Source organism: Sinohyriopsis cumingii, chromosome 1 (assembly GCF_028554795.1).
Source record: "Sinohyriopsis cumingii isolate HCF-2022 chromosome 1, ASM2855479v2, whole genome shotgun sequence".
Classification (NCBI taxonomy): Eukaryota; Metazoa; Mollusca; class Bivalvia; order Unionida; family Unionidae; genus Sinohyriopsis; species Sinohyriopsis cumingii.
The window spans coordinates 81,938,216-81,954,806 of NC_142961.1; the positions used below are offsets into that span (position 1 = coordinate 81,938,216).

At 34.9% G+C, this 16,591-nt stretch overlaps 1 protein-coding gene across 5 annotated transcripts in view; it reads left to right on the plus strand.

Moving 5' to 3' along the window:
* The window catches only part of LOC149807235 (multiple PDZ domain protein-like), a 453,425-nt gene that overhangs the window by 258,422 nt on the left and 178,412 nt on the right, over positions 1 to 16,591 (plus strand). For all 5 annotated transcript variants that reach the window (XM_089963870.1, XM_089963877.1, XM_089963884.1 and 2 more), the window contains one exon: positions 3,114 to 3,180. In XM_089963870.1, the coding sequence (XP_089819996.1) occupies positions 3,114 to 3,180 (67 nt within the window). The remainder of the gene's footprint in view (positions 1 to 3,113; positions 3,181 to 16,591) is intronic.

A 16,591-nucleotide genomic window follows, 5' to 3' on the forward strand; every position in this document is an offset into this window, starting at 1 on the left:
CGATTTTTTTTCTTAATTTAATTTATTCCATTGGCCTGTTCAGTCACTGATTAAAAATCTCAACATAAAAAAAAATGGTTTAATTACTTTAGAGATCATGTAATAACCACTTTTGCACAAAGTTTCTCTGTTTCTTTCCGAATACTTCCTGTGTATTCATGCTGGGAATGAGCTACTTTAATTTCTGATTAGTGGTTGTTATTATTTACCCTGGACAGGAACAAACAGTAACAACCAATCAGAATTCAGTGTAATGTATTCTACTGTGTGACACACTGGAAGTGTATCCATCAAATTAGTCCCAAGTAGACAAAAGACGAACTTCACATAAACATGGTTATTAAATGATGAATAAAATATATCATTATACATGTGGTACACATTTGGCGTGTCTCTTTTATTCTGAACAATCAGTTGGGATAAGATAATTAGCATGGAATTGGTGGAGGGGGGGTCATTACAAACCACATCACCTTGTGTTCATTTGTGTTTTCAATAGCATTTTATTTTTTCTGCACAAAAATGAGTGCCTGTGACATCTGTATCAGATGGATTCTCAATTTGAAGAATGAGAAGGTAAATTACTAATAAATATGACTGCTGAATATTAAAGTAACTTTTATAGGGTAAATATTGTTTTGTATTGATATGTATACTATCAGGATTGTAAAAGTATTATTGCATCAATATATTGATGAATCATTTCACATCTAGAAATGACAAATGGAGAAAGTTCAATTTCCATAAAAAAATTATTCCTTTGAAAGTACTGGAAGTCTATTAAAACTCTTGGAATAGTACTTGAAAAACAACTGTCTGGAATTGTACCAACCATGAATGTTAAATGATGGCAAGTAATGCAGATAAACCTTGCAAGATGAGTAAGATAATTGTGTCTGTTAACATCAGACATAGATTACAAAGTCAGAGGTTCTTAACAAATCAAATCAACTTTCTCATTGGCTTCATATATATGTCTGACTGCAGCACAGTCTTATCTGTCCTTGTACTGCAGACACCACTATATCAGTCTTTTGATATGGAATGTTTGTATGATTTCTTAGTGATGACAGCACAAAGTCTACCAAAACATTTAAATGCTAGACAATAAAAAATTGTAATAAGGTGAATATAGCTTAGTTTCTGTCATCAATAAAAACCAATTTAGTCCCGTTGATCTGACTGCTTCATCTGTCCATTTGTATCAAGGCCCCGTTACAGTTTGTGATGCCTGCCTTTGCATGTGGATCAAGACCTTGTTACCGTTTTGTATGCTTACCTTAAAACAAGGTCCTTTTACTGTTTGTGATGCCTGCCTGGTATTTGGATCAAGGTCTTGTGATGGCTGCCATAGCAGAAGCCCATCAGGGTCGGTGCTAAACAAATCTGATTTCCCTATATCCAGGGAAATTTCAGAACAGGCTCCTCCTGTATTCTAAGTGAAATGTCCTTCAAACTTGCTGAAAAGACAATCTAATTTGCTGGAGAAAAAATTGATCATGCTGATGAAATGCAGGATTTTATTTCAATTTGTTCAAAAACTAATAATTTACTTATTGTTCTTCTATCGAAACTGTAAACTTTGTGTACAAAACAATGCAGACCTATGAATGGGGAACACATTGCCTGGGTAACCTATAATCAGTAGTGCATAATTGTCAATTTTTTCAAATTGTTAAGACATTTATTGCTAGTATTTCTGAACTGAAAAGGCAGGATTGGAAGGTATGTACAATATTTGTAGTAGTTCAAATCTACTTGTACCATTGCCTATATGTAGTGGTTACTTGGCTGAAGCATACATGTGGTTCTATGGGCTGTGTGACAAATTCTATTTGTAAGGCCACACAATTTTTTATATATAGTTGAAATCTACTTTTATAAATTTAACAGATTTTTATTGAAATTTAAAAACAGAATAAAACAATGGCATTTTTATGAGTCATATCCTTGCATAAACAAACCAGCCAGAAACTGTCTACTGGGGACCGAAACTGTTCCAAGAGCCAATGTAGCTGGCACACTGTCGCATGGCAGAGTACTTGGATTAAAGCTAACATGTGTACACAAAAAGCTGTTGATTGATTTACCTTATTGTTATAATCAGAAGTTAGACTCAGTGCGGGATTTTTTTAAGATGTTACAAGAAATAAAGGAATCAGTAATGCTCCATGATGGCTTTTGAGTCTTTGATTAAAGACTGACTCTCCTTTGGTGGAGGTGGGATTTAAAAAAATGATGGATCAAATTATAATTTCAGCAGAAACACATGACTAAGCCATGCAACACTGGTTTAACATTAAACAGCACGTATGAATAACAACAAAAGAGTTGAAGTAAAGCAAGACACATATGGTAGAGAACATCAACACTGTTGAATGTGATAATGCACCAATAGTCATGAATCTGCTTATGTATCAATAGTCTTGATGTATCATAATGATATAACCCAGAATGTCTTTGAATGGATTCACAATGATCCCAAAGTAGTGTTTTAGTCTCCAAGATCAATGAGCACTTTATCATTCCAGATAAGAATTTAAATAAATGATTCCTCTCAAATTATATCTGATGATAACAAAAAAGTCTAATCATTGATTCCCAAAGACTGATATGAAACAGGAATTAAGATTTTGTTTACAAAACCTATATATACTGTTTCACTTGACCTAAAATATAATCAGATTTATGGAAAACCCAAAATTTCCAATGGAAATTTTCAACAAATTGTAAACAAGTTCACTTTTAGAACATTCTAAGTGTGTAAATATGGTTAGGCCTTGAACTCAAATCAAAGTAAACATCTTTACAATGACAAAAGTTAGGCAGGCCATAACTCTACCTTGTGGAAAAAGGCCAAGTACACAATATAAATTAAATAATCATAACAATAATAAAAATGGATAAAGTCAAGTAAATTACCTTCTTCACAATAATCAGCATCAGATTCTTTTTTAAAAGGAATAATTTCTGTGGATATAATGTTATGACTGTGTGACAGTCTTATTTATCCAGTATTTTAAGTGGTAACTGTTGGATTAATCCAGACTGTAGGTGGTATCTGATTCATGTTCATTTCATAATAGAAAGAGCAAACCTTCCCGTACTTTCAGGAGACTGAAGAGACCACAACTGCAGAGCCACAGGATGAAGATATAGATGAATATGGCTACAGCATTGGTAAGTCTCTACTGCTTTCTTTTTTATCAATTTCGTCCACAGGAAGGCACATATATTTACTGCTGGTGATGGTGTCAGCCATGTCAGCAAGGTTATATTTTGTTACTCACCTAGCTCTGAGACCAAGTGAACAAATGGTACGTCCCTGCTTCCATTTGTTCATTCAACATTTGCCATTTTCAACTTCTGAAAAATGACTGAACCAATTTCAACCAAATTTGACTGAGACAGTACTTAAAATAGAAAAACTTTAATGTAGTTTCTCAAAACAAGCTCAACCGAATTAAACCAGATTTGATTTGAAAGCTTCCTGGCTTTTCAAATTTGAATGAAAACATCTTGGTTTGAAGGATTTTCAGATTTGATGGAAAGCAGAAGGGCTTAAAAAAATTTTAAAAACTTTTTTAATTTGATGGAAAGCATTCTGGCTTGAAGGTTTTTCACATATGACGGAAAGCAGAATGGATTGAAGGTTTTTCAGATTGGATGGAAAGTATCCTGGCTTGAAGAATTTTCAAATTTGACAGAAAGCAGAATGGATTGATGGAAAGCATCCAGGCCTGAAGATTTTTTAGATTTGATGGAAAGCAGAATGGATTGAAGGTTTTTAAATTTGATGGAAAGCATCCTGTCTTGAAGGCTTTTCACATTTTATTGAAAACATTCTGGCTTGAAGGCTTTTCACATTTTATGGAGAACATTCTGGTTTGAAGGCTTTTCACATTTTATTGAAAACATGCTGACTTGAAGGCTTTTCACATTTTATTGAAAACATTCTGGCTTGAAGGCTTTTTACATTTTATTGAAAACATTCTGATTTGAAGGCTTTTCACATTTTATGGAGAACATTCTGGTTTAAAGGCTTTTCACATTTTATGGAGAACATTCTGGCTTGAAGGCTTTTCACATTTTATTGAAAACATGCTGGCTTAAAGGCTTTTCACATTTCATTGAAAACATGCTGACTTGAAGGCTTTTCACATTTTAGTGAAAACATTCTGGCTTGAAGGCTTTTCACATTTTATTGAAAACATGCTGGCTTGAAGGCTTTTCACATTTTATTGAAAACGTGCTGGCTTGAAGGCTTTTCACATTTTACTGAATAGGTGCTGCCTTGAAGGCTTTTCACATTTTATTGAAAACTTGCTGGCTTGAAGGCTTTTCACATTTTATTGAAAACGTACTGGCTTGAAGGCTTTTCACATTTTATTGGAAACTACTGGCTTGAAGGCTTTTCACATTTTATTGAAAACATACTGGTTTGAAGGCTTTTCACATTTTATTGAAAACATTCTGGCTTGAAAACTTTTCACATTTTATTGAAAACATACTGGCTTGAAGCATTTTTAATTTGTGCAGATGATACTAATGCACATTAACTTAAAAAAATTTAAATACCATCTCAAAAACACTCCTACATAGAACTGGACTAAATTTTGATACAGTGGTCATTGGCATAAAGACCATTTGTATTTTACAAAGTGATGACATTCAGCCATCAAACATTGTCACTGTTACTAAAATATAACAGCTTTAAAGAACTTCTTCTCAACAGCCATTCTTCAGAGCTGACTAGATTGATAGAAGCATCCTAGTATGACCTTTCAGTTTTGCATAAATTATGTCAAACTAAGCTTTTGAACCTCACCAATGTTAATAAACTGAGAAGCAAATTTAAATAAAATCAAGTTAACAACTGCCTGACAGGTTTTGAAAAATTGCATGGAATGGCTCCTGCCATGTAGGCATTTAATGGTTATACAAATCATTTTGATCCACACTCAAGCATGGCCACAGTTAATAAAATTAGAAAAAAGCAACTTTAAATGACTTCTTCTCAGAAACTCTCAACATAATTTTAGATTTATAGGGATGCATTTTGACATAATGGCCTTTTAATGTTATTTGCATTACTGATCTACAATCAAATGTGACTGCCTTTACTGAAAGTGTAACAAAATTCTAATGACTTCTTAAAAAGTACTGTTCAGAATTTGACCAAATTTAAAAGCATAAACATGCTGGCATGAAACACTTTCAGTTGTTATGATAATGATGCTGGTTGACATGCCAGTATGGCCACTGTCACTAAAATAAAAATAAACACAGTTTCAAAACACAATGGCTGTTAACAGAAGCATCCTTGCATAAACAAACTGATGCTGACTTAAGCATTGTAGCATCAAGGCATTTAAGTTTTATACAAATGATGCTGAACTGTTAATGTGCATAGGTGAAGATAAGGAAAAAAGGAGAAACCTTCTGTTCTCATAACCATTCATTGAAGACATTTGGGCAAATAGGCTTCTTTTGCCGACTGCTCTTACACAGAACTTTTACGTACTATATATATTTGCTTGTAAGTCAAGTCCAGCTGCAAACAACATAGATCCTGATCCACCATAAGCATAATTGTATGTTCTAATTGCACAGACTCAGATCTGCCAGTTCATTATGCGACAGCAAATCTAGGCCTATGCAGTTTTCAGTTGGACTTGTCTTATAAGTGAATATATTTGGTATTTGTCAGCCAGGTGATCTATCTCAGGCACAGTTGGACTCTTGTTGAAATTCATATTAAAGGCATCACACAACTGTTTGCAGTAGTTACGTTATCTTATATTGCCATCATAGTGTAGTGCATGTTCATTGTATCCCTCACAAGCAGACACATATTGGAATTTATAGTTGGAAATTTCCTGAACAGTTGTTATTGATAAATTCAACACATTGACATTTATTCCAACATGCTGATAAAGCACCTAATTCTAATCCATACAAAGAGGTAGATAATCAGATTATCCTCACAGCTGCTTGTTCCTTGCAGGTCAGGTTTTGTCACTTTAATGATTACTGGCTGTTGTTATCACCAGTAATTACCAAGAGGACAAAAGCTCACAGATGAGAAGCACAGTATTGTTCAGCTGAAGTCATCATTTTAAATATACCAGTCTATAAGGAGTTGATCACATGATAAGCTTGCATCCTTTACAAACACAGCGCTATTCATATAATATTTACATCAGGGGTCTCAAACATGCGGCCCACCAAGCAGTATCCTGTGGCCCACAAAATGATTGGCGTCATACGGTGTCATGAGAGATGACAAAGGTTGTGTGCCCCTTGGGACATCGAAAATGACCTCATGCAGCCCTCAGGGTGCTTTGAGTTTGAGACCCCTGATCTACATAATGCCAATAAATAGAGCAAATGTTACCAGACATCCTGGGGCCCCGAGTGGCCGAGTGGTCTAAAGCGCTCTTCGTTACGGATCACTGCCATCTCACCTCTGTCTGCGGCGGTTCGAGTCTAAGATTCAGCCAATGTGGGCATGTGAGAAAGCTTGCCAGTAGCTTCTCGTGGGTCGGTGGTTCTTTCCGGGGTTTTCCGGGTTCTTCCTCCACCATTAATACTGGCCGCCATGTATAGCCTATCGTGCTGAAAAATGGCGTTAAACCCAACAACAACAACAACAACCAGACATTCTTAGTTGGGAGGGAAAAGCAATTTTAATGAGGAGAAATGAGGAAGTGTACTTTGATAACTGCAGAGAAAATTGATGTCAGAAAGATTCACAAAAGTATTATCTGTTATACATTGCACTACAGTGGGAAAATGGAATAGATATTTTTGTGCCCATATTTTATTGGCAAGATGTTTTTTCACCGTGATTATTCATAATTATTTTAAATAACGTTGATATAAGTTTTACAACATTGATTCCATAACATGCCCATGATTTTGAAACAAAAAAATTAAATATTAAAAATTTGTTACACCCTTCTTACTTGTGATTGTTACTCAAAATCTCTATGAACCCTTTCTATAGCTATGATTGACCTCTACACAAGGTCTTACTGTGGTTCCAAATGGTGCTGTTTGTTTATGGGGATGAAGTAGTAAGAGCAACTTATTGTCAACAAAGAATTTATAAATATAATTATTTCCCTGCATTATCATCATCATAAAATTTATAAATATTATTATCTCCCCCTGAAATATCATCAAAAAATTTATGAATATAATTATCTCCACTGACAATATCATCATCAAAGAATTTATAAACATAATTATGCTCCCTCAGCAATATCATCATCAAGGCATTTATAATTATATTTTATGCTCCTGCAATAGTGGAAGGGAGCATATCATTTCTGCTGTCCCTGCATTCATCCTGAATCCATTTTTGCATGATAGCACAAGACTTTTCAACCTAAGAGCTATGAAATTTGTCATAGTTGATGAGGAGGAAATGATGTAAGAATTTCAGAACATTACTGTATTCTTTCCAAAAAAAATGTACAAACTATTATGAACTTGTAGTGATTTGACAAGACCTTGCTACCAAGAACAAGCAAGAAGATCTTCTTAAGTTTGACAAATGAAATTTGATTTGGTTGTTTGTATGGATAAGTAAAGGACTAGTGGTTGTTGGTTAAATTAACTGAATCATGGCCTAGAGGTTGTTGGTAACAATTCACTGAATCACAGCCTAGAGATTATTGGTAACAATTCACTGAATCACAGCCTAGAGTTTGTTGGTAACAATTCACTGAATCATGGCCTAGAGGTTGCTGGTAACAATTCACTGAATCATGGCCAAGAGGTTGTAGGTAACAATTCACTGAATCAAGGCCTAGAGGTTGCTGGTAACAATTCACTGAATCATGGCCAAGAGGTTGTAGGTAACAATTCACTGAATCAAGGCCTAGAGGTTGCTGGTAACAATTCACTGAATCATGGCCAAGAGGTTGTAGGTAACAATTCACTGAATCAAGGCCTAGAGGTTGCTGGTAACAATTCACTGAATCATGGCCAAGAGGTTGTAGGTAACAATTCACTGAATCATGGCCAAGAGGTTGTAGGTAACAATTCACTGAATCATGGCCAAGAGGTTGTAGGTAACAATTCACTGAATCACAGCCTAGAGGTTGCTGGTAACAATTCACTGAATCATGGCCTAGAGGTTATTGGCAACAATTCACTAAATCACAGCCTAGAGGTTGTTGGTAACAATTCACTGAATCAAGGCCTAGAGGTTGTAGGTAACAATTCACTGAATCACAGCCTAACTGAATCATGGCCAAGAGGTTGTAGGTAACAATTCACTGAAACAAGGCCTAGATGTTGTTGGTAACAATTCACTGAATCAAAAAGGTTGTAAAGCTTGTGAGCAAGAGCTTTGCAATGCTGTGTAATTTGGCAAGATAATTTATTCTTATGTATACACAAATATTCTGGCAAGACACAATATTCTGATGCACACAGAACCTAGCAGGATTCATATTTGCTCACAGATCTGGCAAGTCACATTTTTATGTATACACAAATAATTTGGAAAGACACTTTATTCTTTGCAGACAGCAATAATCTAGCAAGACAAGTTATTCTCATGCACACAAAAATAATCTGGCAAGACACATTATTCTTATGCACACACAAATAATCTGGCAAGACACATTATTTTCATGCAGACACAAATAATCTGGCAAGACACATTATTTTCATGCAGACACAAATAATCTGGCAAGACACATTATTCTTATATACACACAAATAATCAGGTGAGACAAATTCTTCTGCACAAATTATTTGGCAAGACATTATTCTCGTGCACACAAACAATCTGGCAAGACACATTATTTTCATGCAGACACAAACAATCTGGCAATACACATTATTTTCATGCAGACACAAATAATCTGGCAAGACACGTTATTTTCATGCAGACACAAATAATCTGGCAAGACACATTATTCTTATATACACGCAAATAATCAGGTAAGACACATTCTTCTACAAACAAATTATTTGGCAAGACATATTATTCTCATGCACACGCAAATAATCTGTCAAGACACATTATTTTCATGCAGACACAAATAATCTGGCAAGACACATTATTTTCATGCAGACACATAATCTGGCAAGATGCATTATTCTTATATACACACAAATAATCAGGTGAGACACATTCTTCTACAAACAAATTATTTGGCAAGACATATTATTCTCATGCACACGCAAATAATCTGGCAAGACATTATTTTCATGCAGACACAGATAATCTGGCAAGACACATTATTCTTATATACACACAAATAATCAGGTGAGACAAATTCTTATACACAAATTATTTGGCAAGACATTATTCTTGTGCACACACAAACAGTCTGGCAAGACATTATTTTCATGCAGACACAAATAATCTGGCAAGACATTATTTTCATGCAGACACATAATCTGGCAAGACACATTATTCTTATATACACACAAATAATCAGGTGAGACACATTCTTCTACAAATTATTTGGCAAGACATTCTCATGCACATGCAAATAATCTGGCAAGAAGTTATTTTCATGCAGACACAAATAATCTGGCAAGACACATTATTTTCATGCAGACACAAATAATCTGGCAAGACGCATTATTCTTATATACACACAAATAATCAGGTGAGACACATTCTTCTACAAACAAATTATTTGGCAAGACATATTATTCTCATGCACACGCAAATAATCTGGCAAGACACAGTATTCTTATGCACACATAATCTTGCGAGACACTTTATTTGTATTGTCCAAACAAAAACTATCTGAAAATGGTATTTAAAATGTGTGAAATATTGTTCATTATTTTGTTATTTCATGTATATGTATTATTTCATGGCATTTCATTATATATAATGCCATTAATCTCAAATTATTCTACATGTATATTTAGTCTACACAAGGAAGAAACAAAAATTAACCCAATATTTTCCACTGCAACAGCTACAACTTTAACTATTATCATTAATTCAAAGTGTTTTCTCACCGAAATAAATGTACGTTCTGCAACTATGGTTCACAGTTAGTATGGAGGAGGAAAAATGAGCAAAATTAAAATTTTATTTCCAGTGACCAACCCAATTTTTGTTAGCTTGAAACCAGATACAAGAATATTATAATTTTAGGCCCATTAAATGATGTGGTTACTAAGTTACCATAGTTTTTCTCTCCAATCAAAATATATATATATATATATATATATATATATATATATATATATATATATATATATATATATATATATATATATATATATATATATATATATACATACATACACACACACACACGCATATAAGCTGAATAATTTAGGAAAAAATAAAGGCCTGAAAGAAGGGAGGGGTCGGCTTATCTGTGGGCTAGTATCTAAACTTGACAGTTTTTAGGTATTTTTGTTGACTACTGGAATGGCTGTAAATCTTGGGACATGAAACAATAATTTTTTCCTTGTCCTAAGACATAGGCATGTAAAAAAAAGTAACTTTCGGTGAGCCAACAATTATTAAACTGTTATTAAGTACTATGATTGATTTTGTTGTTATTTTGCATGTGCATATTTTGTGATTTCTCCAACACAAAATTAAATAAAGGTAAATACAGACTTTATAATTTGTGGGCCGGTTGAGTAAATCCCTGAAAACCAGGCTGAACTATAATGTAGAGTACTTAAACAGTGCAAGGCATGCATAGCATCACTTAAATCCTTATTTATTCCAAAACATATTAGATGCAGATTTTGCTTTATTCATTGTTTTGACTAAATTGCATTCCTTCAGTTAACATTTCAACTAGTCCTTAATAGCTGTTTCATTTACATTGAATCACGTGCTCACAAGTTAATCATTTTCAATACTATAAGCAATCCTACAAATTGAGGTAATATTTTTACAAAGGTACGCATGTTTAGTTGTACAAGGCACATAACCAGCATAATTTACATGTTCATGAAGAGTGGTAATAATAATGGCTAAAATTCTCATATAAATCAACTAAGATTAACATCAATCAATTTTAGTTTTGTGTTTTGGCTGAACAAACTTAACTTTCCACACAGTAGAAAACTTGATGTTTCAACATCTCCTATGTTGATAGTCGGTGAATAAGTCTTTCATTTTACAACCGCAATACAGGCCAATTAATCATTAAAACCCTGAATTAAGCATATCGTATTTTTATCATTGTCTGGTTAAGATTGTTCTGACAATATATATCAACATTTGTACAAGCAGCTGAATGTTTTTTGCCAGCTATTTAAAATGGTATGAAAAACATCCAAAGAATACTATACATCTCACAAATTGTCTTTTGGTGCCAACAAGATAACGGGAAATCCATCCACAACTGGAACTTTTATCTTCAGGAAACTTTAGCATTTCTTCAATCCTTTCAAATGTATGAATCGTTTGAAATTTGTTAAATTTGCCATTCCTATGACTGAATCCAAAAGAGCTATAGCGTTTACATGTACTGAGATCACCATCTGTTTTTCATATCAGAGAACTCTTGTGTTAAGAGGGAATTTTATCGTGCAACTATACCAGTACATTGATGTGTAATTGCCATTTATTCCATAATATTAGCATGATTACCAATGAACTTTTCAAAAGCCAAGTAGGAAGACTTAATAAAAAAATAGAGATTGGGACCTAAAATCGGGAGGTTTTTCATGGCATTTTTAAAGCCTTGTTTTCACTAGATATTGATCAATCTTCCTGGTCAAATATGCATGAAATTCGCAAAAAAGACTCGCTGTTTCTCCCTGTGACGCACCCTATTTTCCCCCAGGACGTGCCCTATTTTCATATTCTAGTCAGCTGTGGTCAAACTGCTCAATAGCTAAAGATTAGTCTCAAATAAACAAGCAAGAAAGTCAGCACGACTAATTAAAAGTTAATCCTTCTCGATGTAACTATTTTGTGAAAACTACTGGCCCTCCATCATGATTAAAAAAAAACATGTTCTACACTACCGTGTGTTATGCAAGCACCAGCAATTGATTGGGGGACCCAGAGTGGCGGAGTGGTCTAAATCGCTCTCCGTTACGGATCACTGCCATCTCACCTGTGTCCGCGTGGGTTTGAGTCTAGGATTCGGCCAATGTGGGTATGTGAGAAAGCTTGGCAGTAGCTTCTCGTGGGTCGGTGGTTCTTCCCGGGGTTTTCCCGGGTTCTTCCTCCACCATTAATACTGGCTGCCATGCCTATCTTGTGCTGAAAAATGGCGTTAAACCCACAACAACAACAACAACAGAAATTGATTGGCAAATAAAGAATTCCCAATTTTGTTGAACTTAAAGGTGCCTAAATAGGCAGCCTTTTGGTACCGTACATGTGGCAATTATTTTCCCCTAGTTGTATATCCGACCTTATTCCCTTATTGTCAACTCATAAAGCATTTAGTATTGTTTGCTATAAAACATGTATTCTTAATTAGTCATTGAGGATACATTTGCTGCATGGTATGTATTTTCAGTCCATCTTTTAATATAATGATTTAATGATGGTAATTAACATTGGTATATATGGTATAAAAATGCCAGGTATTCATTCGTGTAAGTTTCTTTCATGGGAATGGCACTATAGCATATGGAGTTACAGCATTAATTGTGATCACTCTTAGGGTTGAAATTAATTGTGGATGATTTTATTGTTGTGTTTTTTTTTTTTTTTTTCTGGTTTATATTTTTTTTTTTTATTGTTGTAGAGGTAAAAAAATCATTATGTGAATAATGTTTAAACTTAACATTGTATTTAGTGAAGAAGCGAATTCTTTCTAGTAAAGTAATTATTTTGACACAACAATGATCACAGATGATATATCAGAACATGTAGGGCTTTTCTTGTTTAGAAGAAATGAAAATCGAAGACATAATGTAATAATCGGGAGTTATCTGCAAAAATCAGAAGATATTATGAAATCGGGAGGTAGGCGTGGAGTGACCCCAAAAATCGGGAGGTTTTTTCTCCAATGTGATTTTTGTGTGTGATTAGGATTTTTAACTTAGCTTTAACAATTTTCAGTCATATTGCTATGGTGTCTGCAGTGTGACAGTTTATAGTGATGTCTAGCACTGAGGCATTATGCCGCAGATATATAGCATAATGTCCCACCCAGTCACATTATCCTGACACCAGGCCAACCAGTCCTAACACTAACCTCTTAATGCTGAGCACAAAGTGAGGCAGCTGTTAGTACCATATTTTAAAGTCTTTGGTACGACTCGACCAGGGTTCAAACCTGCATTCTCCTGCAGCCAAGGCAGATGCTCTAACCACTTGGCCACCGAAGCAGTCTCCCGACATGAAAGTTGACAGGTATGGTGTAAGGTCGCTTACATTAAAGCAAACTTCAACGCAGCTTGTACGGTATTAGCATAATTTTTGAAGCATTATTTCTGAAACCTCATAATTTTATTTTGGAGATATCATTAAAGTTTAGTGCAGTGGTACCCATAATTTGACTCCAAGTGATGTACTTAATTCAGTGCATAATCAAACCTACAGTGTACATGCGGTGACACCATTATGTAAATACGTTCAATAGCCTAATTGCGAGTGTTGAATCAAAGCATATTGTTGTTCCTTGTGTTGTCATACTGGGGTTACATTTTAATGAGTTAGGTATTTACAATTTCAAAGCAAAGTAAAAATGTACCGGTGCACTAATATAAAATGTCCAATGCAATAATGCATAAACAAACAATAATTGAGTCAGAAGGGAGAGGTAGTGTTATAGCAACTTGCGATTGCTAAATTCTTGTCATCGTCCGATCAAATTATACACAAATCTAAATTAGGCAGAAACAATAAGAAAACAGAAATTAAATAAATTACTTAAGATAAGTATACATGTAATTTTTAAAAAAATATAAGTTTGCCTAAATAAATGCGTTTAGAACTTACCTTGTGCATCTTGAGATGTCTCGGAGTTGTGGGTTGGCTTATACGCGGGTCATGTACTTTTTAGTGTTTATACCTGTTCAGTTTAGGGGTCGGCTTATAAGCGAATATATATATATATATATATATATATATATATATATATATATATATATATATATATTTGCTTTCACAAACTAGACCAGGGGGAGGGATATAAGGCTCATTGGGCCTCTTGTTTCAGAAAAGATTATTAGCCTTGACACACTGGTTGGAATGTTGTTACTTATGAAATTTTACTATAACCCTGTTTTGTTGTGGTTTTTGTTTGTTTTTCTTTTTGTACATGTGTTGATCTGTCTTTATTGTACATTGAACTACTGTTATAAAGGTAATCTAGTGCAGTTTTTCAGTCATATCGCTACGATGTCTGCAGTGTGATATTTTATAGTGATGTCTAGCACTGGGACATCATGCCGCAGACATGTAGCATGATGTCCCACCCAGTCACATTATCCTGACACCAGGCCGACCAGTCCTAACACTAACCTCTTAATGCTGAGCGCCAAGCGAGGCAGCTATTAGTACCATTTTTGGTATGACTCGGCCGGGGATCAAATCCATGACCTCCCGCATCCGAGGCGGTAACAATCTTCTGTAACAGTCACCTTGCATAGGCAAACTCCTCCCATAACAAGTAAAGGTCTAATTTTTCCTGCTCTTCATTGTAAATATCTACAGTAGTTGACCTGTCTTAAACAGTCATCTCTTTTATTCAGCCTGATTTTGTCTATTCCATTAGTTACTGCTTAAGAGCAGTTGTGTTATATTATGGATCCACCCTAACTGACTTTTTAGCTTCTTTGTGTTGCATTTTAGATCCACTCTAAGTAACTCATTAGCTTCATTGCATTGTATTATAGATACACCCTTTCTGAGTCATTAGCTTCTTTGTTTAGTTATATATACCCCATGCAGAAATTTCTCATGGATTCCGTATGGAATACTTCAGGAATCCGTATGGAAGAGATATGAACTGAAAAACATACGGACTCAGACAATTTATTCCATATCAGTTCCATAAGTACTTCACAATAAGTGAAAATTCCATATGGAATAAAGTTGCAACTTTAATCCATAAGCACTTTTTACCATATGGAAAGCAGGCCCATGCATTATAGATCCACCATAAGTGACTCGTTAGCTTCTTTTTGTCTGAGAGGAACTTCATAAACATCCATTTTATATATTTTATAACACTGGACAATTGTGCTCAACTTTTGTGGTCCATTTTTAGCTAAAGATGAACCTGTGTCTTGCTGAATTGTTTTAGATGTCTTGAGATATGATAGAACTGACTTATTTTGGAGGTCTTGAGATGTGACTGTACTGTTTTGGAGGTCTTGCTTGAGATATGATAGAACTGCCTTGGTTTGGAGGTCTTGCTTGAGATAGGACTGTACTGTTTTTGGAGGTCTTGCTTGTGATAATACTTGTTGGGAGGTCTTGCTTGAGATGCAACTGTATTGTTTTGGAGGTCTTGCTGGAAATAGGACTGGATGGTTTGGAGGTCTTCAGAAAGGACTGTAAAACAAAATTCTTTCATTGTATGCATGGTCTAATTGTATCTCTCAGTGACTGAGATCTTAATAGTTGTATTTCTAGTTCCTTATGATCGACTATTTTTTGTCTGCATGTAAGCAGAGGAGTAAAACTTGAGTTTTTGTTATGTTTTGTTTTTTTGTTTTTCATGTATAGGATTTCAAAATTCTGGTTCCACTATTTGCACCCATTTTTCCAGAGGAGCCATGGTGGCTTGGTGGTAATCCAGCCATCCTTGTGACAGAATGTGTCCGAGTTAGAATTTTACCTTGGTCAGTTACCATGGTGTACAGTTGTTGTGTCACTAATAACCGATTTGTGTTACTGTGCTGTAAAACACCAAACCAATCCCTTTTCCCAAATCTGTCTGCAATATCATGAGTGGGGAAATGGAAATTCCAGACTCAGACTCTTGAACATTATTCAACCCAAGAAAATCGATTCTCGGAATTGATTATACTACAGCAAATATAAACTAGAATTTATATAAATCTTAATGTTTGTCTCTTAATATCATAACACCATGATGTTGGAACAAAGGTATTATCTCAACCTCCATATGGTGCAAGTAGCAGGGCCAAGATAGATATCTTGTGTTGGCTGATCAATCATAGCCCCAGAAGGGTCAAGTTCAATATATTGTGTCAGGCAAATCAAAAGCAATGGCACCAGAAGTGTTATGTTAGATATCTTGTGTTGGCTGATCAATCATAGCCCCAGAAGGGTCAAGTTCAATATATTGTGTCAGGCAAATCAAAAGCAATGGCACCAGAAGTGTTATGTTAGATATCTTATGTTGGCTGAATCATAGCCCCAGAAGGATCAAGTTCAATATATTGTGTCAGGCAAATCAAAAGCAATGGCACCAGAAGTGTTATGTTAGATATCTTATGTTGGCTGAATTATTAGCACCAGAAGTGTCAAGTTCAATATATTGTGTCAGGCAAATCAAAAGCAATGGCACCAGAAGTGTTATGTTAGATATCTTGTGTTGGCTGAATTATTAGCACCATAAGTGTCAAGTTCAATACCTTGTGTTTTCTGAATCAATATCAATGGGACCAGAAAGATCAAGTTAGATATTTTGTATTTCCT